General features: G+C 59.5%; 2 protein-coding genes and 2 long non-coding RNA genes across 8 annotated transcripts in view; 3 read left to right on the top strand and 1 right to left on the bottom strand.

The window, feature by feature from the left end:
• ACTN4 (actinin alpha 4) overlaps positions 1-5,009 on the top strand; it is a 70,081-nt gene extending 65,072 nt beyond the window's left edge. For 2 of the 5 annotated variants that reach the window (XM_058707742.1, XM_058707741.1), the window contains exons 16-21: positions 57-191; positions 904-1,083; positions 1,789-1,935; positions 3,170-3,235; positions 3,818-3,976; positions 4,113-5,009. In XM_058707742.1, the coding sequence (XP_058563725.1) occupies positions 57-191; positions 904-1,083; positions 1,789-1,935; positions 3,170-3,235; positions 3,818-3,976; positions 4,113-4,271 (846 nt within the window). In that variant the 3' untranslated portion in view covers positions 4,272-5,009. Of the gene's footprint in view, positions 1-56; positions 192-903; positions 1,084-1,788; positions 1,936-2,778; positions 2,860-3,169; positions 3,236-3,817; positions 3,977-4,112 lie in introns of all 5 variants that reach the window. The other 3 variants (XM_058707740.1, XM_058707739.1, XM_058707743.1) reach the window with 2 other exon arrangements.
• Positions 5,010-5,834: 825 nt separating this feature from the next.
• CAPN12 (calpain 12) lies at positions 5,835-19,104 on the bottom strand. Its single transcript, XM_058707745.1, has 22 exons — positions 18,883-19,104; positions 16,813-18,019; positions 16,375-16,444; positions 16,101-16,219; positions 15,803-15,936; positions 14,890-15,058; positions 13,565-13,639; positions 13,409-13,494; positions 13,263-13,337; positions 12,472-12,635; positions 12,147-12,379; positions 11,848-11,859; positions 11,509-11,717; positions 11,313-11,355; positions 11,156-11,215; positions 10,589-10,646; positions 10,136-10,206; positions 9,973-10,035; positions 9,296-9,374; positions 6,226-6,342; positions 6,081-6,139; positions 5,835-5,986 (listed from the first exon to the last, which is right to left on the bottom strand). Exons 2-22 carry the CDS (start codon positions 17,047-17,049, stop codon positions 5,960-5,962), a joined length of 2,160 nt encoding a protein of 719 aa, XP_058563728.1. The 5' UTR covers positions 17,050-18,019; positions 18,883-19,104; the 3' UTR covers positions 5,835-5,959.
• Positions 11,421-12,577, top strand: LOC131499634 (uncharacterized). Its single transcript, XR_009255989.1, has 3 exons — positions 11,421-11,591; positions 12,098-12,173; positions 12,465-12,577. It is a non-coding gene; the product is annotated as an uncharacterized LOC131499634 (long non-coding RNA).
• Positions 19,105-19,169: 65 nt separating the features above from the next.
• Positions 19,170-21,855, top strand: LOC131499635 (uncharacterized). The gene is made up of 4 exons (XR_009255990.1): positions 19,170-19,323; positions 19,451-19,536; positions 19,794-20,277; positions 21,630-21,855. It is a non-coding gene; the product is annotated as an uncharacterized LOC131499635 (long non-coding RNA).
• Positions 21,856-24,237: the final 2,382 nt, after the last annotated feature.

Raw genomic sequence — 24,237 nt, 5'->3', positions numbered from 1 at the left:
CTGCCGACTGCTGGTGCTCACACACACACCCCCCCCCCCCCCCCGCCCTCCCCCAGGTGCAACAGCTGGTGCCCAAGCGGGACCACGCCCTCCTAGAGGAGCAGAGCAAGCAGCAGTCCAACGAGCACCTCCGCCGCCAGTTCGCCAGCCAGGCCAACGTCGTGGGGCCCTGGATCCAGACCAAGATGGAGGTGAGGAGCCGGCACCCCTCGCAGCAGGTCCCCAGGGCTCCCTGGTGGGTCTGCCGGGGCTCCCGCTCCAGGAGCGACAGCAGCCTCAGGATTGGGAGAGTCAGTGATTTCACTGCTGGAAGTGGCAGCACCAGCCAGAGGGAATCTTGGTGGAGGAGGCAGGGGGAGGAGGGTTTGAGCCTCGGCCCTGCCCTGCCCGCTGACCAGGAGGTCAGGTACAATGTAACTTTTCCTTGGTGTTCTCATCTCCGAAAGGGGGTGGAAACAGCCCTGGCACTGCCTCTACGAGCACTGGTGTCTCGGGCTGGGCGGTCCGAGCACAGACCTCTATGGCGGGCTCACCAGTGACCCTTGGGTCCCGGCCCAGGGAGCCTGTAATGATGCTGACGGCAGCTCTGGGTGTGCCTGGTGTGCCTTCCGAGTGCTCACCGCACGCCAGGCACCATGCTGGGAGGGGGCTGCGTGGCCACCGTGGGAACTCACGCTTCAGGTACTCGTGCTCAGAAGCACAGATTCTGAAGCCGGCCGGGCCCGGGTCCAGATCCTGCCCCTGCCTCTCACTGTGAACAGTTGCCATCTTTGGGCCTCACAGGGAGTCGAGGGAGTGTGGAGGTTGGGCATGGCGAGCCTTGGTCCGGAAACCGTCCCCGTGGCTGGTCGTGGCCGAGCGTCCGGTAGCCTCCCTGACCCAGCAGCACCCCGTCCCATGCAGGAGATCGGGCGCATCTCCATCGAGATGAACGGGACCCTGGAGGACCAGCTGAACCACCTGAAGCGCTACGAGCGCAGCATCGTGGACTACAAGCCGAATCTGGACCTGCTCGAGCAACAGCACCAGCTCATCCAGGAGGCGCTCATCTTCGACAACAAGCACACCAACTACACCATGGAGGTAGGCCCGCAGGCCGCGCGGCCCAGGCCTTTATTCCAGACGGTTTTGCTCAGTAGAAAAGATGTCTGCCGCTTTTTCTTTCTCCTTTTTCTCTGACCGAAAACACTAGATCAAGTGTGTCCACATTTTTAAAAAATCAGTTTCCCACAATTCTTCCGTCACCACGACAACACGGCCTCAGGACGCCCCCTGGAAGAGCCGGGAGGGGAGCACCTGCCCCTCTGTGAGCTCAGCAGTTTTCTATCCAGTCAGCGCGTGCACCCGCTTGCCGTGCCCGGGTTGAAGCGTCAGCCTCTTGGTAGCCTGAGCTTGTCCACGGTGACACTTTACACCGTGAAAACGCACAGATCAGAGAAACCCGGTGTTTCCCTAGAAAGCTGGTCAAACGCTGCCCACCATACCTCTGCGGCTTCCACGTGGATGCCGCACAGGTGCCGGGCCCTGGCCCTCACTGCTTCCGTCACAGGAGGACCCCAGCGCTTGGCAGGGGCACGGGGCGGTGCCGGGCCAGTATCCCCATGTGCACACGCGGTGCACAGGAGAGCCTGGTGCTGGGGGCGTTTGGGAGAGCCAGGGCCAGCCCACCTCCGGGCCGCACGCCCTGTGTGAGGAGGGCCGGGTTCCAAGCCCCTGGCGGCCGCGGCTGCGGTAGACTTGGAGGCCGCCCCGGCCTGAGCCGCAGTCATCCCCTCGCCCCACCCCCAGCACATCCGCGTGGGCTGGGAGCAGCTGCTCACCACCATCGCCCGCACCATCAACGAGGTGGAGAACCAGATCCTCACCCGCGATGCCAAGGGCATCAGCCAGGAGCAGATGCAGGAGTTCCGGGCGTCCTTCAACCACTTCGACAAGGTGAGCGGTTTCCTCTGCCCCTGGCGTCTTCCCTCCCTGCTGTCGTCGTCCCATCCTGCCCCCACCGTCTCTGCATCTGTCCGTTCACCTCACAGTGCTGAGTACCAGTCACCACTCAGCGGGCTGGCAGGGCCCTGGCCAGCAGAGGGGGTGCAGGGGTGTGTCACCTTGACCCACAGCCTAGGTAGGGTTCCTCAGGATGAGAAAGGGGGGGGGGGGGTCCCAAGTCCTGGCCCCGGGGCCGTGCGTCCTCGCCGACCTGCCGATGAGACCCTGGGATGGACTCGGTCCCGGCACACCCGAGATCTGAGACCTGACCGTGCACCTGGCCTCCGCACACACAGAGCATTCTGAAAATTCAGGTCTGGACTGGCAGGCCCGCTAGGAAGGCCCTGAGCGCCTGAGTTGGCTGCAGTCCCCACCCGCCCTGCTGGGCCCCGCACATCACGAGGTGCACGCTCAGCTCTGCACTGTCTGGCGGGGACCTGGTGTCCCAAGCAGGATGGAGTGTAATCTTTTTCTCCCACCCCAAATCCCGGAGGCCAGGAGAGCGCCCTGTTCCCCCCTCCAGGAGCCCCAGGACTCAGTGCTCAGTTCTGTACCACTCAGCTCCCACCCCTGCTCTGGCCGAGGCCTTGGGCAGAGGCCTCTGACCGCCCTCCCCCCGCTCCACCGTCCCTGGCCATCACCTTGTCCATGTCACCTCTAACTCTGTGTTTCCCCCCCGATGTGTTCCCCTCCCCCCGCCCTCTGCATGTGACCCTGGCCCCTCTCCCCGCGTCTCCGTGCCGGCCTGGTCTCCACACCGCCCCTCGCACACACCCGCCTTCGGACACCCGGCAGGACCACGGCGGGGCGCTGGGGCCGGAGGAGTTCAAGGCCTGCCTCATCAGCCTGGGCTACGACGTGGAAAATGACCGGCAGGTACGCGCCCCTCTGGGCCCCAGAGGACTGTGGCATTAACTGCTCTTCTCTCTCTCTCTCTCCTTCTCTCTGTCTCCCCCCCTCCCTCTCGCCACTCCACCCCTTGCCATGTGTGTGCCATTTCACCGGCTCTCTTGCCTCCTCCCTGCCCTGTGTCTCTCTGGACACCTTCCCCCTTACCTGGTCTCTCGGGGCCACCTCTGTCTCCCCGGCTCCCGCCACTGTCCTGTTTCCCTGCTGTGCACATGGGGCGGCCCCTCTTGCCTACTCTGGGCCTGGCCTCCTCTGCTGTCCCTGCGTCCTCGAGCAGAAGCAGACAGGCAGCATGGACTCCGATGACTTCAGGGCTCTGCTTATCTCCACAGGATACAGCCTGGTATGCAGCCTCTGCCTCCCCCTCGCTGCTGTGCCTCTCCTCCCCCACTCCTCTACCCCCTCTTCTCTGCGCAGCCTCCCCCCTCCTCCTCACCGCCTCCAGAGTTTCCGTGTCCTCGGGGACACTCCCCCACCAGAGCAGCACGGCCTCACCGCCTCCTCCTCTGCTGCCTCTGCTGGGCTGGGGTCTCTCCGATGACTCCCTGAGCTGCCCACCTCCTTTTCTGGAAGTCTCCGGAGAGAGGAGGTCAGGCCTCTGGCTCTCTCCCCTTTTTCTTTCTCTTTCTTTCTTTCTTTCTTCCCTACCCTCCAGAACTAAGTCGTGAGCCTAGGGCTGAGGAGCAGTAGACTTGTTTGATCCATTCCCCAACTCCCACTTCCCAAAAACGTGGGTGGGGAGGACAGAGGGAGCATATCCCCAGTCTGGGCGAGTGGGCCCTTGGCCTGGGGAGCCAGAACCCGTGGAGGCGGGCTGATGGCACGGGCTGACGGCAGGTGGCCCTGCTCTCCTGGCTCCGTTCCACTAGGCCGGGCCCTGCCCCGCTCCAATGCAGCCTGTCCCCCACCCCACTCCCCCTTGCAGGGTGACGCTGAGTTCAACCGCATCATGAGTGTGGTTGACCCCAACCACAGCGGCCTCGTGACCTTCCAAGCCTTCATTGACTTCATGTCAAGGGAGACCACCGACACAGACACGGCTGACCAAGTCATTGCCTCCTTCAAGGTCCTGGCAGGGGACAAGGTAAGCAGGAAAGGAAACCCTGGGGGCACCTGGGCTCCCGGCAGGGAGGGGCCCTTGCAGCCAGGACTGGGAGAGGGGGGCTGGGCAGAGCCGGTGGGGGTGGGGGTGGCTCACAGTCCCACCCTCCCACCCCTAGAACTTCATCACGGCCGAGGAGCTGCGGAGAGAACTGCCCCCCGACCAGGCCGAGTACTGCATCGCTCGCATGGCGCCGTACCAGGGCCCTGATGCTGTGCCTGGCGCCCTCGACTATAAGTCCTTCTCCACAGCCCTGTACGGAGAGAGTGACCTGTGAGGCCCCCACTGGAGAAACCCCAACCGAACGCCCCCTCCTCACAGCCTCCAGGAGGGGCTGGGGGAGCCCTCGGCCCTTCTCCCCGCTGTGGGGGCCTCCCAGGTCCTGTTCCTCTGACTCTGTATCTATGCAAAGCACTCTGTCAGTTCTTTCTGGGGGGTGGGGGTGGGGGTGGGGGGTGGGGTGGGCAGGGAGGGGCTGGGGCAGGCTCTCTCCTCTCTCTTTGTCTGTTGGCCCCCTCCCCCTGCATAGAGGTGAGGGAGACTTTCGGGGTCAGTGCTTCTGGTCTGGTAAATATATATGATGTGTTGTTTTGTTTTTTAACTATGTGGAGGGGACCGTGGATTCCCACAGCAAAACAGGTCCCCTCCAGGCCCTAGGAATGCCCCCCACACTTTGTCCCTTCCCCTTGCCTACCCCCACCCACCACCACCACGAGGTCCCTTCAAGGCCTCCCACATCCAGGCCAAAGCCCTACGTGCCTTGTCCAGGAACCGCCCTGGCCTGCCGTGGGCCCTGCAGTGGGCCCAGCAGAGGGCGACACAGCTGCCCGACAGGAAAGAGGACCCCGCCTCGCTCCCTTCTTCCGTCTCCCCTCACCTGGGATTGCCAGGAGATGAGGGGGTGCAACTCAGCACCCTCCTTTTCTGCAATAGAGGAGTAGGATTGGGCAGACCAGCCTCTCACCCCCACCCCCAGCCAGCCCCCGCCTTGCTTTGTCCAGACATGTATATCTCTCAGATTTTTCTCTCAGATTTTTCTAAGGACCAAAAAGCAAAAACAAAAACAAAAAAAACAAAAAAAAACAAAAAAAAAAACCAAAAAACACAAAACAACAAAAACAAAAAATGCACACACAAGAAAAACCTATAAAAAAGGAATTAAAAACTTTCAGAGAATTACTATTTACTTTATGAACTTACGGATTTATTATATAAATATATATTCACCTAGCAACACATCCTTGCCGCCTTCTGCTCTCATGATGGAGACATAGCTGATCTGCCCTCCCCCAGCCCCTTCCCGCTTTTCCTCTCTGCCGTCTGTCATTGGGCATGGGTCTCTGGGGACCCTCCCGAGGTGGAGGGTGGGCTGCTGGCCTGGCCACCTGTTAGTTGATGGGTTTTGCTCCCTCCCCCTCCTCCCCCCTCCCCATTTTTGAGTTTATTCTGATTGATTTGATTATTTTTTTTTTTTCTCGGTTTCTGGATAAACCACCCTTCTTGGGGACAGGATAATAAAACATGTAATATTTTTCAGAAGGATTCCTACGGTGTTCTCTCTTTTTCTGTCTCCCGTCTCCGTTCTCTGCTTAGCAGAGCCACGGGAGAACCTCTTCCCAGAGCAAGGCTGGGCCTGGGAGATCCCCGTCCCTGTGACTGTAAAAATGGGTGCTACCGGGGACCCGCTCTTGCCAGGCTCCGAGCGCTAAGTCGTGTAGCCTGCACGAGAAGAGTGCCGTTGCCATCCCCGCGTCCGGATGGGGAGAGCAAAGCGCAGAGAAGTGCAGGGAGCTGCGTGGCCAGCATCGCCCGGCTGGTGGGCACTGGAGCCAGAAGCCGCTCCAGGCAGGCTGGCTCCCGCAGCGACGCTCCGAACCGCCGCATCGCGCCAGAGCACCGGCCCCGCGTGCCAGGCAGAGGCGGAGGGGGTCCCGGCGGCTCTTCCGCCTCTGGCCGCAGGTGCTGCTAGGAGAAGGTGGCCACCTCCATCCACTGGGGGAGAGAGGACCGCCGGCTCGAGGCAGAGGTCCCCGGGGAGGACGCCCACCCGGCCGCCCCAAGCCCGCTCCCTCCGGCCCAGGCTCACCTGTCTGCGGGTCAGGCAGACGACGCCCTCGCCTCCCTCCAGCTGCCGGCTGCAGTGGCCTGTGCGGAGAGGGCGGGTTGAGCACCCGCCGTGGCGCGTGGGAGACCTCCTCCCCCTGGCCCACCCGCGCCCGGGTGGCACTCACGGAAGACGCAGGTGAGCTGGGCTGCGCACGACACGAAGCGCTCGAAGTCCACCTGCAGGCGGCTGTCCCGGTAGCGGCTGGTGAGGGCCTGGGTCAGCTGGTTGTTCAGGTGGAAGCCTAGGGGAGGCCACCGCTGAGCCTCGGCCGTCCCTGTGAGCCCCATCTCAGCGCCGCGCCCCACCGCGACTCTCCCCGGGGAAGACACCGAGCTGCTCCCGCCCCTCGAAGCCCAGCTCTGCCTCGTCCCCCGCCGTGCGGCCGCGGGCAGCTCCCTTCACTTCTCCGCGCCGCGGCTTTCTCCTCTGTCAGACGGGGACGGTGACGGCCCTGACCCCGCAAGGCTGTGCGAAGATGCCCCACGTAGAGCTCAGAACAGTGGCACACAATGACTGTATGTCAGTCTTATTGTTCTTTAAATTCTGGTGAGTTTCTGCTAATGGACCCTGGAGGATGTTTCTGTGCAGCAAAACGTCGTCAGTCCCACACAGAGCCTCTCTTCATACTCCTACCAGAGGCAATTTCTAAACTTTAGAAATCACCTGATAAAAATCACCTCTGATGACACATCTCAATAGGCTTTTGACAGACCGCATTGCAGGTCAGGTAACCCTCCGAGAGGCAGGGCTGCAGGACGGCTCCCCCTTCCCCCATGTGGCCACATAAACGCAGTTCTGAGGACAATTTCATGGACTTCTGCCACCTCCTAAAGCCCATCTCTGCCCCCTGTTCTGTGCCTTCGTTCACCAAAGAAACGCTTGTCTGGTGCCATCACCTGCTGGGCCTTGTGTGAGGTGCTGTGAACGGCCTGGAGGAGGTCGGGGGCCTGCAGCCCCACCCTGGCAGTGTGACCTCCCACAGCCCCCCGGCCTTCATCTGCCCTGAGCCAGGGGGGGACCCTGGCCGGAGGAGGTGGGAGAGCCCAAGAAGGGGCCAGAACCCCTCAGCTGCCCCCTCACATTCCTACTGAACTTTCATGCAGACTGCTTCCTCTGGCCACTCTCGTGTGCTGCCTGGTGTGGGGTCCTGCCCGGGATCCCCTGCCGCTTGGGAAACCCCTCACGCGGTTCACTAGGTCCCTGCTACCCCTCCCCAGGGCCCCCATTGTCCTTAACCGCCCGGTGGCCTTCGCAGACCACGCCTCATCTACCCCTCCAACCCCTCCTGCACTTGGACTTTGCGCTTTGTCTTGCCTCCCTGGTACACGATGTTCCTTCTGCCCAGAACGCTCCTAAGCCTCGTGCCGCCTCCTCCAGGAAGCCCTCTCCGATCCCTCCTCCCTTCCCGCCTGCAGCGTGGAGCACCTCCTTGGCTCCCTGTGTCCACCCCATCCCCACCCTGACCCCTCTGGGCTGTCCCTGTCCTTGGCGGCTCTGGAAGCCGCTGGAGGTAAGGGAAGGGTTTCCGGTCACCACCAAACCCCCGGCGTCAGCTGGCATAGGGCCAGGAGCAGAGCAGGTGTCCGGGGAACACGCAGAGTGTGGCTGAGCTGCAGCAGGTCACTTTTCTTGCTGACCTCCCGCCCTGAGACCTCCCACCATCTCCAGGGGCCCCCGGAGCTTGCTGGTCCCCTCCCCGGCGCTCCCTCCTCCATACACAGTGGGACCTACCCTTTGCTCTTGGCTCCAGCCCCCCACATACCCTGACCTGGACTTGCCTTGTCTCCTTCCTCTCCTACATATTAAAAAAACGATTTTTCAAAGAGCCTAGGTCCTCATGAGACCTCATAGAGGTTTGCTTTCTCACCCCACTGATCTTTCCTCTCTGACCACTGCCATCTCCCCACCCTCCTCCTCTGGCCACGCCAGCCCCCTTTCTCATCTCCATTACCTGGCCCCTTGAAGCTGTTGCAGCAGGGCCCACGCTCTGATCTCAGGGCCTTTGCACAGGCTGCCCCTTCTGTCTAGACCGCACCTGGTCCTGTGTCCCCGAGGTTCAGTCTCCCTTAGCACCCTGGTCCTTCCCTGGCCGCTGTGTCCCAGGCCACCACCCCTCCACACACACACACACACACACACACACACCTGCTTTCTTTTCCCGCCATAGCATGTGTTACCATCTGACCCAGATGATCTTGTTCGTCGTCTGTCTGCGGCACCAGAACGTCAACCCCCACCCGCAAGAGCACTTTATCAGTCTTCTGCCTAGATTAACACCAGGCATGGACGAGAGGCCCAGTAATACGAACAGCACAAACCCTCCATCACCCCTCGCTCTCGCCTCTGCTTCTGTCCGCCCGGGACTCCATTTCTGTCTCTGTGCCACACCTCCCAGCCTTCTGACTCCATCTCCCCTCCGCTTGGGCTCTTTTCTTGCACGTCTCTGGACTTCAAAGGTTCTCCCCCAGGGGCCCCCTGCCTCTCAGACTGGGTCACAGGCGGTCAGGCTTGCCTCCCGTCCCCCCGTGTCTCACCCTGGGCTTGGCTGTGGCAGACGAGCCCTGGGTGGGGGGGCGACAGGGAGTTCCCTTCTGGTCCCAGCCCCTCCACGCACGCACATCCCTAACTTGCTTCAGAGCCCAGGGAAAGCCTTGCTCCTGGCTCTGCCCCCTCGGGCCGGATTTCGTGCTACACAGAGGGAATGAGGCTGTTCCTCTCCTGGAAGAAGCCAGCCTTTCCTAAACCTTTGCCGGGGCAGTGACTAGAAGCAGGTTCCCCCCAGCGCTGAGCCCTGCGGGCTCCTCCCAGCTGCCCTGTGTCCTGGCCATTTTACACGGAGACTCCATCAAGGAGATGGACTCAGGTGCCCAGGGCCTCCCCCCCCCCGGGAGTAAGTACAGGCAGGATTCCAGCCCAAACTCAGGGGACTATGGGCCATTTTACCGCCATGCCCTGGGGACCGGTGCCCGTCAGACACGGGCTCCCAGGCTTCCCCTCTCTTCCTCTTCTGGGAGGCCCTGCTCCAGGCCCCCAGCACCCTCCCAGGCCCATCCCCCCTCGCGCCCCGTCTCCCGGGGGCATCCAGTCCCGGCCAAGAGCTGGCAGCAAACTAAGGTGAGCAGGCAGCCAGGCCTGCGAGAGTACGGCGGGTAGGAGAGGGAGCAGACCCGTCCCCGTGGCCCCCCCGCACACACCTGCCGCATTCAGTGCCAGCCTCAACTCGTACGAGTTCATGGTTCCAGAGGCGTCCTCATCGAACTTGTCAAATGTGGCCTGGGCGGGGAGGCACGGGTCGGTCCCACCCCCCCGAGCCCCCCACGCCCCCTGAAAAGGGGACCTTGGAGGCCAGTCAGCCTGGGTTCCCACCCAGCTCCCTTTCTTTCTGGCTTCGGGCCCTGGGCAAGCAGGTCTACCACTTTGAGCCGGTGGCCCAGTCTGTGAAATGGGAATACTAGTAACAGCCGGACACGTGGGGATTCCACCCACCAGGGGCTTCGAGAGGGCTCGGCACAGGGAGGCCGGAGAGGCGGGAATTCACACCTCCCGCTGGTAGACAAAGGCCCCTGGAGGGGAGGTGACTTGCCTAAGGTCACAAGGCCAGAGGGGGGCCGACCTGGGAGCCGGGATTTCAAACCAGGACCAGAGCCTGTGTTTTGCACCCCTGAGCCACTTAGTGCCCCTGGAGGGACCACAGAAGGGCAGTGGGACAAGGCCAGATCCCTCCAAGTCGTCCCTCCACGTTGGTATGACGTGGTCCACTTTCTCCTCCCCTGGGGCCCCGCGAGCCCACAGGAGACCTATGTCCTCGTTAGTAAAAGTGCCTTACCTTCCGGGAGGAGGTGGCTCCCCAACCCCCAACCCCCCCCCTTACCTGCCACTCCAGGAGATGGCCCCAGAGCTGCTGGAAGTGGTGCAGGGTGAGGCTTCGCCCGTTCTGGGGATGGGGCATCTGGTTAAAGTCATTGTCCCCAGAAGGGGGACACGGGCCCCAGCATGCCCATCCTCCCTGTCCAGGCACTGCCCCCCTCATATACCCCAAAACACCGCAGCAGCTGCTCACAGGTCCTGAGCCCAATCTCTCGAGGGGTCCGGGCGTGGGACCTGGCTGCAGGAAACAAACAAAGCCGAGTACTTCCTGTGAGCTGGCCGTCATCACGAGTGCTGGGGACTGCCGCTATCCCCTACGGCTGTCCTCACGCCAGCAACTGAGGCTCAGAGAGCCAAGTGACCGCCGGGAACTGGCAGAGCCGACATGTGAACCCAGGCAAGGGGATTCCAAGTCCCCTCGTGGCAGCTACGCCCCCTGCCTCCCTTAGAGAAAGGGGGTCCTTTTGAGTGGGGTGGCCTCAGTCCTGCCACAGGCCCCACACGTGGGAAGACGCTGTCAGGCGGAGTCCAGGGCTCCCATGACCTGACTCCCAGCAGCATCATGAATTAACACATATGGGGGGGGGGGTCCGTGGGGTCCACCCCGGTCCCCAACTCACCAGGCTCCAGGGCGATGCTTAATAAGGTCTGGAGCTGAGGGGCGCTGAGTGCTTCCTCCTGCTCAAGGAGAGAGAAGGTGTGAGGCCATTCACTCAGGCCTCACAACACAGCACAGCTGGGGGCTGACCAAATTAGCATGCTGGCTGGTGCTGGGGACACCGCAGTGACAGAGAGCTCATGGTCCAGGGAGAGCTAGAGACCTGTCCCCAGAGCAGACAGGGCTGCAGTGGAGAAGCACTGGGCCCCTGGAGTCCACAGCAGGCCTGCAGTTGACCAGCCCCTGGGGGGGAGAGTGTGGGAGAGCTTGCAGAGAAGGGCACGTTAGAAAGATGAGACTTTAGCCGGGGCAGGGGGTGTGAAGGGAGAGAGGGCCATCCAGGCAAAGGTACACAGACTGAGCAAAGGCCCTGAGGCAGGGAAGAGCTGTGAGCATTTTGAGAGCAGAAAGGAGATTTAAGCACAGAGGGACGGAGAAACTAAAGCAAAATGAGACACCCGGGGGGGGGGGGGGGGTCGGTGTCCAAGGGGAGGGGTGGACCCCCTCCACCCGGTTCCCCCATCCTCACCTCTCCCGCCAGCTCCTGAAATAGCTGCTCCAGCCCCAGCTCCAGGGGAACGTAGGGGACCTGTGGGGCAGGGTGGGGGTGGCGTGGAGTTTAGTGCCGGCCCAGAGGACCCCCACCCGGTCCTGCCCCGCAGTGCCCATCCCCTGCAGCCCCTCACCAGGAGGGCGTGCAGGTCGGCGCTGATGACGTCATCGATCTCCCTGCAAATGACACAAGGGAAGTGGGGGAGGGGACGCTCCCCCCCCACCCCCCCCCCCCACCCCCGCGTCTGGGGCCCCGGGCAGATCCCCGCGGGGGTCCCGGGAAGCGGGGCCCTGGGGCTCCCGAGGGCGGGTCCGGGTGCCCCGGCTCACACGGCGGTGTGGCGGCGCTCGGAGAAGACGCGCAGCGTGAAGTCGGCCTCGTCGCCGGCGCGGGCGGCGCTGGGCACCACCAGGTAGTGGCCGGGGCGCAGGCGGCAGCGGCGGCTCACGTCGCGGCGGGCGCAGAAGGGCGAGCGGTCGGCGCGCAGCAGGCCGGACAGGAGCGCGCGGCTGCGCGGGGAGTCCCACAGGCCCAGCAGCTGCGGGGCCAACGCGGCGCGATCGTGACCGTGACCCGGGCCGCCCGCGGTCACGCTGTCCGCCCGCCGCCCTGGCGCCGGGTGCCCGAGCCCCCGGGGCCGGGATCTGGGGGTCCCCGCCGCGACCCACCTCCTCGGGGATCTGTAAGGAGGAAGAACGGGACGAGTCAGAGCCCCCCACACCTCCCTCTTCTTCCCATTCCCCCATCATCACGCCCCTGCCCCTCAGTCCCTGTCCCGGCCAGCCCATCCGCGACCCCCGCTGGACCCGGCTCCTGTCTGCGCCCTCCGCGACCTTCCCTGCCCCTCGTTCCCCACCCCCCACCCCCATGCCCTCGGCTCTGTCCTGTCTCTGACCTCCACCCCTTCGGCCTTCCCAGCCCCTCCACGCCTGTCCCCTGCTGCTTCCGCTAAGCCTTGGGGTCCCACCTGGAACACGTGGAAACCCACGGTGAGGTAAGTGAGGCCCTGGGCCCTCAGGCGCCTGCGGTTGCGCTGGATGAGTGACAGAAGGACGGTGCACTTGGGGATGCGGCCACCCCTCGCAGGGCCCCACGCTCCCGCCGCCCCCCAGCCCCCCCAGGGCCCCTCCTCATCATCGTCCTCTTCCTCATCGGGCTCCAGCAGCGTCAGTCGGAACTGGGGGTTGGTCCAGAAGGTCTCTAGCGGACGGGAGAGAGAGGGGGTCACCCGGCCTGCCACAGCCCTCCCCACCCCCCCTTGCTCGCTTCTTGGGGCGCCCTCCAGGCCTCACCGTTGCCAGGCTGGCTCCCGCCAGAGTTGAAGCCCCGCACCCAGCGGCCTTGGAAAGTGTGGATGTGCCAGCCACCCCCCGCTGGGCTCGGGCCCAGCACCTCGGGGCTCAGCGAGCAGACCTGGACGGTGTTGAAGCATCGGACGAAGTCCTCCAGCCCCATCCTGCCGGGTGGCCAGCGCTCAGGTCCTCCCCAGCCGCCACCTCCCCGGGGCCCCCGTCTGCCAAAGACCCCAGGATGACCCCCCCCCCCCAACCACAACCCTCCCCGATTCCTCAAACATCGCCAAGTACCCATCAGTCCACCAGATGGTACCGTGTCTCCGGAAGGGACCCCAGATCGCTGAGCCCCCCAGCTCCCCCGGATCTCTCCAAGTCCCCGGCAATGCCCCACAGACAACCAAGCTCCATACACTCCTCCCCAATATTGCCAAACTGCCTTCAGCCCCCAAACATCAAGACCCTCGGGCTCTCAGCAGCTGGTATCCTTAAGCCCCTTCAAATGCCCCCGACACCAGCAAGCCTCCTACAATGGCCCTAAATGTTAGCCAGCCCCCTTCAGCCCTCCAGAGATTACTGCTCTTCCCAGTTCCCCTAATATTACTGCGAATTCTTCCTCGACTCCCCCAGATAGAACCCAACCCCGAAGTTACCACCATATGGACAGTTTGTAGCTGTTAAGACTCGTCCCCGTGAACGAGTCCCATGTCCCTTCGAGCAGGCTTCGCCCCCTCCCTGAGCCCCGTGGGCCTGGCGCTGGTCCAGAGGCAGGGCTGGGCTGGGCTCCTCACCAGAACTCGCCATCCTCCTTTTTGACCAGCAGGGCGTCTCGGCACTCGGCGGGGAGCGCGTCCCAGCGTGGGCAGCTAGGGAGACTGGGGGGTGAGGGGAGGGCGGGCGGGTCCGAGCCCCCCCACCCACCCCAGATCCATCCCACCTGTCGCTCCAGGCCCCGGTCCACTCCACGCGGCCCCATGGGTTCCGCAGCCGCAGCAGCCGCACCTTGGTGAAGCCCAGGGACACCTGAGGACGGCATCATCCGTGGGCGGTGGCGCCGAGGCACCCCTGTAGCCCGTTCACGGGGGATACTCACCTTGTATGTGCCCGTGACTGAATACGCGTGTCCCTTCACCAGCCCATCTTCGGTGCGGTACTCGCCCCGATCACTCTGGGCGGAGGACAGGGGATGCTGAGGCCACGGTGGGGGGACAAGAGAGTGGCTGCTCCTCTCTGCCCCCCCCCCTGCCCCCTGCTCCTGCCACCACAGCAGGAGTCAAGCAGAGCTCCGAGAGGGCATCGGATGGGGGAGTGAAGGCAAGAGGGGAAGGAGAGAGAGGAAGATGAGACAAAAATACTTGGAGAGGGCAGAGAAACCCAAAGGACCGGGAATCAGTAACTGAGCACAGGATTAAGCAAATGAATGAGTGAAGGAATTAGACCAATTCAGCGAATGACTATGTGATGGGGTCACAGATGAACATATGACTCAAGCTGAGCCCATGAAAGTCAATCCTAAGACTTTTGCTGAAATTCTCAGAAAGAGGCTTTGCCTTAAAAAAAAAGTGGGGGCGGGGGTGGGCGCCTGGGTGGCTCAGTCGGTTAGGCCTCCGACTTCAGCTCAGGTCATCGGCTCAGGTCATGATCTCGCGGTCTGTGAGTCCGGGCCCCGCGTCGGGCTCTGGGCTGTCAGCCCAGAGCCTGGAGCCTGTTTCAGATTCTGTGTCTCCCTCTCTCTCTGACCCTCCCCTCTTGATACTCTGCCTCAAAAATAAATAAACATTTTGGGGCGCCTGGGTGGCGCAGTCGGTTAAGCGTCCGACTTCGGCCAGGTCACAATCTCGCGGTCCGTGAGTTCGAGCCCCGCGTCAGGCTCTGGGCTGATGGCTCGGAGCCTGGAGCCTGTTTCCGATTCTGTGTCTCCCTCTCTCTCTGCCCCTCCCCCGTTCATGCTCTGTCTCTCTCTGTCCCAAAAATAAATAAAAAACGTTGAAAAATAAATAAATAAAATAAAAATAAAAAAATAAATAAACATTAAAAAAAAAATTTTTTTTAAACCACTTAAATAATAAAAACCACTGGGGTGGTAGGAGGGACCCGCAGTTGTGGGAGCCCTTTGGAGCCCATGAGAGGAATGCCCGCCCAGGAATGAAACTAATCCGGAACCAGGAATAGAAAAACACATTCTCAACATCCACTGGATGAGCACCTGGATTCAGCTGTGCCTGAAGCCCATTTGGTTATGAGAGCAAATACATTTCCTTTTGACTTGCCGGAGTTGGATGGGTGAGAAAGACCAGCCAGCAGTGAACACAGAACAGAGAAGAAGGCACAGGAGTCCACCCACCCCCCCCACGCCTCTCAATTCCTGACTATGCCCTGGTCCTGGTGGGGGTGCCCATGGGGGTGTGACTCTCTCACCAGGGCAGTGGCGCCCACGAGGGACTCCTTGGCCAAGGCATGGCGCAGGGCGGAGAAGAGGCCTGGGGTGTCTCGCCTCAGGTAGAGTACCTCGCCCACGCCGCCTGTGAAGTCCACGAAGGCCTCATTCATGTGGCCGCCTCGCATCACCTCATAGGAGCCGTGGAGCCTGTGGGGGCAGGTCCGGGGTGAGAACGTCTCGGGCATGTATGAGCATCTCACGCACCGTCCCCGCGCCGGGACCTGGGGTCCCCTGGGGTGTGCGGGTCCAGGGGGCCAACCCTGACATCTGCAGACTCCCAAGGTGGGTAGGGGACTGTGGCACAGTCTGGAAGCCCTTGGAGATTGGACCTGTGGTCCCTGGGCCACACGACTGTGTGATGTGGGAGATCACAGGAGAGCTCTGCCAGAATTCTGGGCATCCCGGGAGCTGTGTCTGAAACTCTGAGTCTCCGGGAGATGTCTGCGTTGGGGGTGATCTCTATGGGGCTTGTGGGGGATTTCAGAGCCACAGGGTGGAGAAAAGCAAAGATTGAGGGTTCCATGGACTCCACTCAATATTTGGGAGGTGCTTTGGGCTTCCCAGTATAGTAGGAGAGATTTTTTCTGGATTCTCAGGTCCCCCAAGGGGGGAGATCTTAGCTCTGGTGGCTCCAGGGCCCAAGAGAGGAGATTTCAGGCTCCTGAGGAATTGCGAGTGTTGGTGGGTCTCTAGGAACGTTTTGTGTGAAATGTGGATAGAGGGAGGTATTGATAATTTGGAGGCCCTCGGGGGATGGTGTGACCTCGGGGGCCTGGGAGCCGTGACGTGGTTTGGGACCCTTGGCGGGCTGTGTAGAGGGTCTCAGCCGTCCGCCTCCGGGACCCCTTGTGGGGTGGGGCCTGCCGGCTGGGACGTGTGCTGGGTCCTTACTTGGCATAGGCCTTTTCCAGGAGCGGGGCCCAGAACTCGTTCCGCTGATCCGAGCGCACGAATATCAGCTTCCCGTCACGCACCGGCAGCCTGTCGTCCACCACGACATCCACCCAGCGGCCAAACTGCCAGAGCTGGTGCGAGAAGGGCAGGGTCCAGGCTTCCAAGGACCCCATCCTCCGACCCCAAGCCCTGCCGCACCGGCCCATAAATTACAGCCCCAAGGGGACAGTGTCAACGGTGACATCCATGTCACCGTGGGGGAGACTGAGGCATGAACAGAGGTCCTGAGCTCTACCTGGAAGTGGAAGACACCTGCGTAGCCCCCTTGGAACCCCTGTCCAGGGGGCACCACCCGGCACAGGAGTCGGGGATACAGAGTGAGGGAGGCAGCGGCCGCAAGAAACCAGCAGTTACCTGGGGGGAGAGATGAGGACTGGGGGAGCCTGGAAAGAGGGAGACTGAGGCGTGGGGAGAGGAGAGCCTGAGGGGGAGACCCAGGGGCCGAGCCGGCAGGGTCCCAGCTGCAACTTGCCAGATCTGGGGGCCCCAGAGGGGTTCGGTGGTCTTACCTAGACGCCCCTGACACACGTCTGTTCGGCTCATGTCCTCACAGATGAACTGGGGCTCGGCGCAAAACTCCTGGGGGGGTTGGGGGATTCCAGGCCTCAGCCAGGAAAGGGAGGGAAGGAGCAACTGAGAGGTCCGATGCCTGGGTCCCCTCCTGCCCTCACTGCTCCAGGGCAATGAGCGCCTCCAACCCCGGGAGAGGCTTGTAAAGCCCGTGGACAGGGATTCGGCTTACCTGGGCCTCGCCAGACCCGGGAGTCACAACAGCCAGCCCTCCTCCTCGTATCCGTATCCGGGGCTCCCAGTCTCCTCCTCCCTCAGACCCAGGGGCCCAGCCCCCACAGCCCCCTCCTCCCTCAGACCCAGGGGCCCAGCCCCCACAGCCCCCTCCTCCCTCAGACCCAGCGGCCCAGCCCCCACAGCCCCCAGCCACACATTACATGGGGCCTCAGCCATTCCACCCCTTTGGCCTTCTCCGAGTCCGGCCCCAGCTCATCGTAGCCAAGGGCATCGGGGCCAGCAGGGAAGTAAGGATCGCAGAACAGGATTCCCTCATCCAGGCAGGCTGCTCGGATCGCCTCGTATCTCTGGCCCCGAAAGGGCTTCGGGCCCCTGGTTCCAGGCCCTGCCTCCTCGTCCACCAGCTGGATAGTGACCCTCCTGCTGCCACACGCCATCGGGACACTCTGGGCTCCCAGGCTGGCCCCCGGGCCCTTTAACCTCCTGAGTCATGGGGGTGGGGCCTCCCCTCCATCAGAGCTCTGATGGGGGTCTTTAGGCAGCGAGGAGCCTTCCCTTGTTAATACTAATTGATGGTTTGGGGTGCTAGGCAGCGGGGACGCCTCTTCTGTGGTTTCCTCCCCAGGGCGTGGGGCCTTCAGTTGTGGCTGGGCCAGAAACTTAATGGGCTTGGCCGACAGCAGGAGGGAAGGCGGGCAGAGCTGAGGGACAGAGAGTCCTGGAAGGAGGTCAGTGTGGGGGTGTGTTTCTGCCATCTCGTCCCTGCCCCTCCCTCTGTGGAGCTGGGGCTGCAGGGGTGAGGAGGGCGGCGTGTTTATCCTGCGTGTCTCCATCTCTCCTCGTCTCTCCATCAGATGGTTTCTCTCTCTGCCGTGGTGTCTCTCTTCTCTGTCTCGGCCTCACTGTCTCTGTCTCTGTCCATCTCTGTTGTCTCCTCTTGTCTTCCTCTGCTTTTAATTTTCCTGTTGTTGTTTTTAGCTCTTAGTTTGTGTCACTATATCTGTGTCTCTGTCTGTATCTCCCTCTGTCTCCATCCCTCTCTCCGTATCTCTTTGGGGGTGTCTCGTTCTCTCTGTACCTTCTGTCTGGTGCATGCCTCCCAGTCCGTCCCTCACCACCCTTTTCTCTGCCCCTGTAGCTTCTCAAGTCACCCACGGTGGACCCCGGGCCCCCTCTGGCTCACTCCTCCCGGGCCACCAGGACCCTGTCTCCCCCTTCCCCGACACGGCAGACCTCGGCCTGTTTGCCCCACACAGGGCTGACTGTGGAGGGCCCACTCTGCACCTACCTGCCCCGGGTCGGGAGGTGGGCCCGCCGTGACCCTGACCGTGACCAGTGACACCCCACCCTACCCACGCGCCGCTCAGGGTCCAGTGGAGCGATATTTCCCCAAAAGGAAGCTGGAGCCTTTGGAAGAAGTGATAGAAATTGGTTCTGAGAGGCCACAAACTCACCAGTCTGGGTCCTGGCAGACTTTTACCCCCAGCGGGGGTCCCCTGCACTGTCACCTCTGTGGCAAGAGATGTCCCTGAGTCCTCAGGCATTCTTCCCTCCGAATGGACCGAAAGACACTGTCTGAGCCCCTGGCTGTGTGGCCACCAAACAGGGATCATAAAACAGGGTACCGTCCTGTAGAATTGCCAAGGCCACCCCCTCCCCCCCTCTCCCCCCCCCCCCCCCCCCCCCCGCCATGTGAGGCAGGTGACAGTGGTTTGGAACACCTGCCAGGGTTAAGAGCCAAGGGGCTGGGGTTCATGCCACTTACAGACTGTGTGTCTTGGGCAAGCCACTTAACCTCTCTGTGCCTCAGTTTCCTCATGTCTACAACAGGAACGATAATAATAGGACCAACGTCAGAGGGTTGTCGTGAGAAGCAAATGAGTGAACCCGCGGGACGTGTTCAGAGCAGCACCTGACACGTGGATGCTCAGGAAACAGCTGTTCCCAGTGCATCTGAGGCCCCCATTCCCACCGACAGGTCACAGCCTTTTCCCCTGTTTGCCCCCCAAGTACTACTACTAACAGTAGGAGGAAGCATTGAATAAAACCTGACTGACACCTGGCAGTGAGCAGGAAACTGCCTGTGGAGACTGTCAGATCACAGACCGTTTGCCACCTGCCCGGCCCCTCCTGGCCTCCGTCCGCAGGTCCCCGCAGGTCCCCGCTGGCCACAGCTCTTCCTAGCTCCCTGCCGGCTGCCTGCCCTGGTGCAAGGCTCTGATCACATCCCACGAACAAGAGTTCGCTTGATTCTCCATCTCCCTCCTTACGTCCAGGGTCCCAGATACGCCTTCCCCCGCCAACGAAAGAAAAACGCATTGATGCCAGAGTCCTGGACGTCTGTTGCTTTGGGAGCCGAGTATCCTCCACCGATTTTTCTGGAATCGGCACCCCCAATACCTTTTGGGGATCCAAGAGTCCTTTAGTCTCAAGCCATGTGGCTCCAGGACGGCTGGCCCCTCCCCCTAGCTCCGGGGAGGAGCGTTTGACCCAAACCAGCCAATCGGAGCAGCGCAGCCCTGGCCACACTCCCTGCTGTTCCCGGGAGACTCCGGACACGTGGCTTCTCTTTCTCTGGGGCCACGAAGCTGGTGGGAGGGAAACCCCGAGCAGCCAGACTCCACCTCGGCCACCTTTGTCCTGAGACCCGTCCTGAGAATGAGGACAGCGCTGAGCAAAGCACCTCCAGGCGACAGGGAGAGAAAGATTCCGTGAGCATAGTCTCTCAATGCGGATGTGCTTGAAGCCAGACTTTTACATTCAAGGAACCAAGAAATTCTTCCCCTCTCTTTTCCCCAGTTTTAATTTCAATTTAACGGTCTTTTTCTTTGTCACTAGAAACCAAAAGAAACCTTTCCAACCTTCCGGGCATGATTTCTGCAACCATGCCCAGGACACTAATTCCCTATGGAGTAAGAAATCAGGTACCAGTTTCCTCCATTTCTACCCCTTACATAACCCGCAAAGTGTTCTTGCTTCACCAAGTTAGGGCTGCACTTGAGCCATTAATATATATATATATATATATATATATATATATATATATATATCTAACACACTATCATGAAAAGGAAAAGCCCCACTCCCAGGTGCAGGAGGTATCTGTTACACGCATAACAAATAGCAAATGCTTACTACTTTTTTTTTTAATTTTTAAAATGTTTATTTCTTTGAGAGACAGAGAGAGCAAGCAGGGGAGAGAGAGAGAAGGAGACACAGATTCCGAAGCAGACTCCAACTCTGAGCTGTCAGCACAGAGCCCGACGCGGGGCTCAAACTCATGAACCGTGAGATGACGAGGAACTGAAGTCAGACGCTCAACCGACGGAGCCGCCCAGGCGCCCCAGAGCATGGCTTGTTTTTTAGTTTTTGGTTTTGTTTGTTTAATATTCTTCCATGTGTAGAATTCCTTCTGAGAGGTTTTCTTGTAACAAATTACCCAGTAGTGAGCTTGTGTGAGGGGAAAGTCCCACCTCCAATTCCTGGCAGCTACTGATCCCTCCCCGGGGAGAACTGAGATCTGAACACAATACTGGGCTTACACCGATTAGCAGCTAGAGGCGAGTGTGCTGGAGAACAAAGCCCACCCAGACAGGGGAGCAGAGCGGAGACCTGCCCCTTCTGGACTAGCCAGAGACAGAGCAGTCGCTGACGATGATTCATAGGTAGGAACAAAAATAGATTTGCAACCTGTCCTATAAGGTGGGTTTTTTTAAATGTATATTTTTTTTTTAATTTTTTTTCAACGTTTTTTTATTTATTTTTGGGACAGAGAGAGACAGAGCGTGAACGGGGGAGGGGCAGAGAGAGAGGGAGACACAGAATCGGAAACAGGCTCCAGGCTCCGAGCCATCAGCCCAGAGCCTGACGCGGGGCTCGAACTCACGGACCGCGAGATCGTGACCTGGCTGAAGTCGGATGCTTAACCGACTGCGCCACCCAGGCGCCCCTACCCTATGTCTTTTTTGAACGTTTATTTATTTTTGAGAGAGAGGCAGAGTGTGAGTGGGGATTTCGGATTAGGTCACCTGAGGGTCCCTAGAGCATACCTTAATGACACATGTATTTGTATTGTCCTGTGTCTTAGGTTGAGTTCCTTAGAAGCAGACCCAGAGACAAAGAACTGCCTGCAAAAGGGCTCTTGTGGACCCTGAGGTGATACCCCCAAAAGGAAGTGAGAGGGGCACGATTGGGCTGAGGGACGACTTGGTTGAGATAAGCCTCAGACAATGCTATGAGGAGACTTGGAGCCCAGGTGGCCACTCTACTGCTTGTCCCCAGTTGAAGCAATGAGATCAGGACCCGTTTTATCTCCCAGGACCATCCAGTCACTGGCAGGGATCAGCCCCTGGGAGGGGCATGACCTTGGGTGAGGCCGTTCTCTGTGACTGAGGGCACATCCAGTGAGGGACACAGCGGAGAGATGTAGCAGCCTGAAGCCCCAGCCTCCTAGCTCTGCCCACGACCTAGCTCAGGTCATGATCTCACAGTTCGTGAGTGGGATCCTCGCATCAGGCTCTGTGCTGACAGGTCAGAGCCTGGAGCCTGCTTCGAATTCTGTGTCTCCTCCCTCTCTGCCCCTCCCCCACTTGCTCTCTCTCTCTCTCTCTCTCAAAATAAATGAAAAACATTTTTAAAAATGCAGATAATTATAATGCATAGAATATATTATCAGAGCTATGTTAATAGAATTAAATTATGTTGTTATTAAATAAGAAAGAATGACACAGTAAACTAAGTATATATAAGTTTTTAATACAACAAAGTAAGTGGAAGAAATAATAAACACAAAAGTAAATGTAAATGAGTTAGAGAATCAGAGAAACAATAAAATGGGTTCAGGCACTGTTGTATACTAAAACTTACGAACTATTGTTGAAAGAAATTAAAGAAGACCTCAGTAAATGGAAAGATATCCTATGTTCATGGATCAAAAGACTTAATATTGTTAAGATGACAATACTCCCCAAATTGGTCTACAATACCTATCAAAATCACAGCTGATTTTGTTTTTCAGAAACTGACAAGGAAATTCTGAAGTTTATCTGGAAAGGGGCACCTGGGTGGCTCAACTGGTTGAGCGTCTGACATCGATCGGCTCAGGTCGTGATCTCGCGGTTAATGAGTTCAAGCCCCACATCAGGCTGCTGACAGTGGTGGATCCCTCTTCAGATCCTCTCTCCCCCTCTCTCTGCCCTTTTCTCGCTTGTGCTCTCTTACAAATAAATAAACAGATAAAACTTTACAAATACTCTCTTACAAATACTCTCTTACAAATAAGTAAAAGCAAGAAGAAAAAACAACACATACATCTATGATCAATTAAATATTGAGAAGTGTGTCAAGACAATACAATGATGAAAGAATAGTCTTTTCAACTGGAAATCCACGTGCAAAAGAATGAAGTTGGGCCCCTTCTTCACAACATACACACAAATTAAATCAAATGGTCTATATATTAAATATATACACATATTTGAACTGGCAAACTTTTAAAAAATTCTTTTCTTTTCTTTTTCTTTTTGAGAGAGAGAAAGAGTACAAGCTGGGGAGGGGCAGAGAGAGAGAGGGAGACACAGAATCCAAAACAGGCTCCAGGCTCTGAGCTGCCAGCAGAGAGCCCGACGCGGGGCTTGAACTCACGAACCGTGAGATCATGACCTGGCAGAAGTCGGACGCTTAACCGACTGAGCCACCCAGGTGCCCCTGAAATGGCAAAAGTTTCTAAGTACAGCACAAACCTCAATTTTTTCCTGAGAATAGATTGCCAACATGCTGCGTTTTCACCTCCAAATACTGTAATATGTAATGATACTTTGTATAAACACGAACATTCTCCACTATGCACAAGGTAAGATGGAAGTGAAAACCGGGACGGGGGGGGGGGCCAGGCGCCTGGGTGGCTCAGTTGGTTGAGCGTCGGACTTCTGCCTAGGTCATGATCTCGCCATTCCCAAGTTCAAGCCCGGTGTCAGATTTTGTGCTGGCAGCCCAGAGCCTGGAGCCTGTTTCAGATTGTCTCCCTCTGTCTCTCTCTTTCTCTCTGCCCCTCCCCTGCTCATTTTCTGTCTCTCTCTCTCTGAAAAATAAATAAACATTAAAAAAAAGAAGTGAACATCAGGAAATTAACACGGATGAATCACCATCATCCAACCTAGTTTACCAGTGGTGCCAACAATGTCTTACTTTTTCACTATACTTTTTGAAATTTGTCCCATACGAGTTGGTACGCAAATTTCCTTTTTTTCTTTCTGTTTTTTTTTTTAATCCTTATTTATTTTTGAGACAGAGACAGAGCGGGAGCGGGAGAGGGGCAGAGAGAGAGACGGAGACACAGAATCCGAAGCAGGCTCCAGGCGCTGAGCTGTCAGCGTAGAGCGTGATGCGGGGCTTTAACCCAGGAACCAGGAGATCATGAACTAAGCCGAAGTCCCTCGTTTAAGCGATGGAGCCACCCAGGCGCCCTCAAAAAATTCTTAAACGTTCCAAAATTACACGACACAGACAAATAAAATAAAAATTAGTTCATTTAACAGACAGCCCTGGTGTACCAATGGCTGTAGATATTCTCAGGTCTCCCACTGGGAGAGGAGGAACCACCCAAAATGTACAAAGAAGGGCCCAGAAAGAAGAGGGGCTGCTGCCGGTGGAAGATCTCAAGTACAGAAAAAGTTCAGATGCTGAAAGGACTCGAATTCGCCCAGATTTGGAAGTCCCACAAAGTTTTGCATCCTCAGACGAAAAACCAGGGTAATCCTACCTCCAGTACCGACCGCCAGCGTGGCAACTTCGACAGAGGCCACAAGGAGGCGACGTGTACCTCGCAAGGAAGCCGGCCGGAAACTACGGGCAAAACCCTCCAGGGGCGTGGCTCCAGACTTGCCCAGACCCGGACCCGAGCCCCAGCCGCAGTGGGGGACCGGCCAGCGCGCCGGGTCTCCACCTCACAATAACGGACCCAGCTGGCGAGTGTCGCATCGCGGAGTCACGACTTCCCTCCACCCATAGCCATTAAGTGCTGAGTAGTCACCTTCGACTAGAAAGAAAATCGCCTGGGAGTGGGGTTGACTGGGAGTCTGCGTGAGCGCCCACTACACAGACCCCCTGGTTGTCACACCGCAGGGCCAGGGCCCGGGGCCATCTGTGAGCACAGGCAGAGAAGGGTGAATGTGGGGCTCGTGAGGACTGGTTGTGGTGTCCCCCTGCCTCCGCACCGCTCCACAACGCCCACTCGTCCCCACGCAGCTCCTCCGGGAGGTGCCGATTCAGTGCGCGTCTGCCCCGGGGACATGGGCGGGAGCCTGTCCCCACTCCGCCACAGCTGGGAGGCCGGCGACGCCCCATCCGCTGCCCCGCCCACCCCGCCCAGGCCCGCTCCCCGCACCCCAGGCGGGAGAGCGGGGATAGAGGTGAGACGAGGAGGGCAGCGGCGCGGGGAGCCCGCACAGGCCCAGGCACCGTCCCCACCATTTCGGGGTCTCAGGGACCAGACGTGCGGGGACTCGTTCGCCCGTTTGCAGACGCAGCGGCTCGGAGCTCCGATGTTCCGCAGAGGGGGCACCGAGGTCAGCTTGAGCCCGCTCCAAACCCCCATCAGCTGTCCCCACCGCTCGACCGCCGGGTCG

Source organism: Neofelis nebulosa, chromosome 17 (assembly GCF_028018385.1).
Source record: "Neofelis nebulosa isolate mNeoNeb1 chromosome 17, mNeoNeb1.pri, whole genome shotgun sequence".
Classification (NCBI taxonomy): domain Eukaryota; kingdom Metazoa; phylum Chordata; class Mammalia; order Carnivora; family Felidae; genus Neofelis; species Neofelis nebulosa.
Note: the sequence above shows the minus strand (reverse complement) of the source record. Positions and strands in the feature narration are given on the sequence as shown.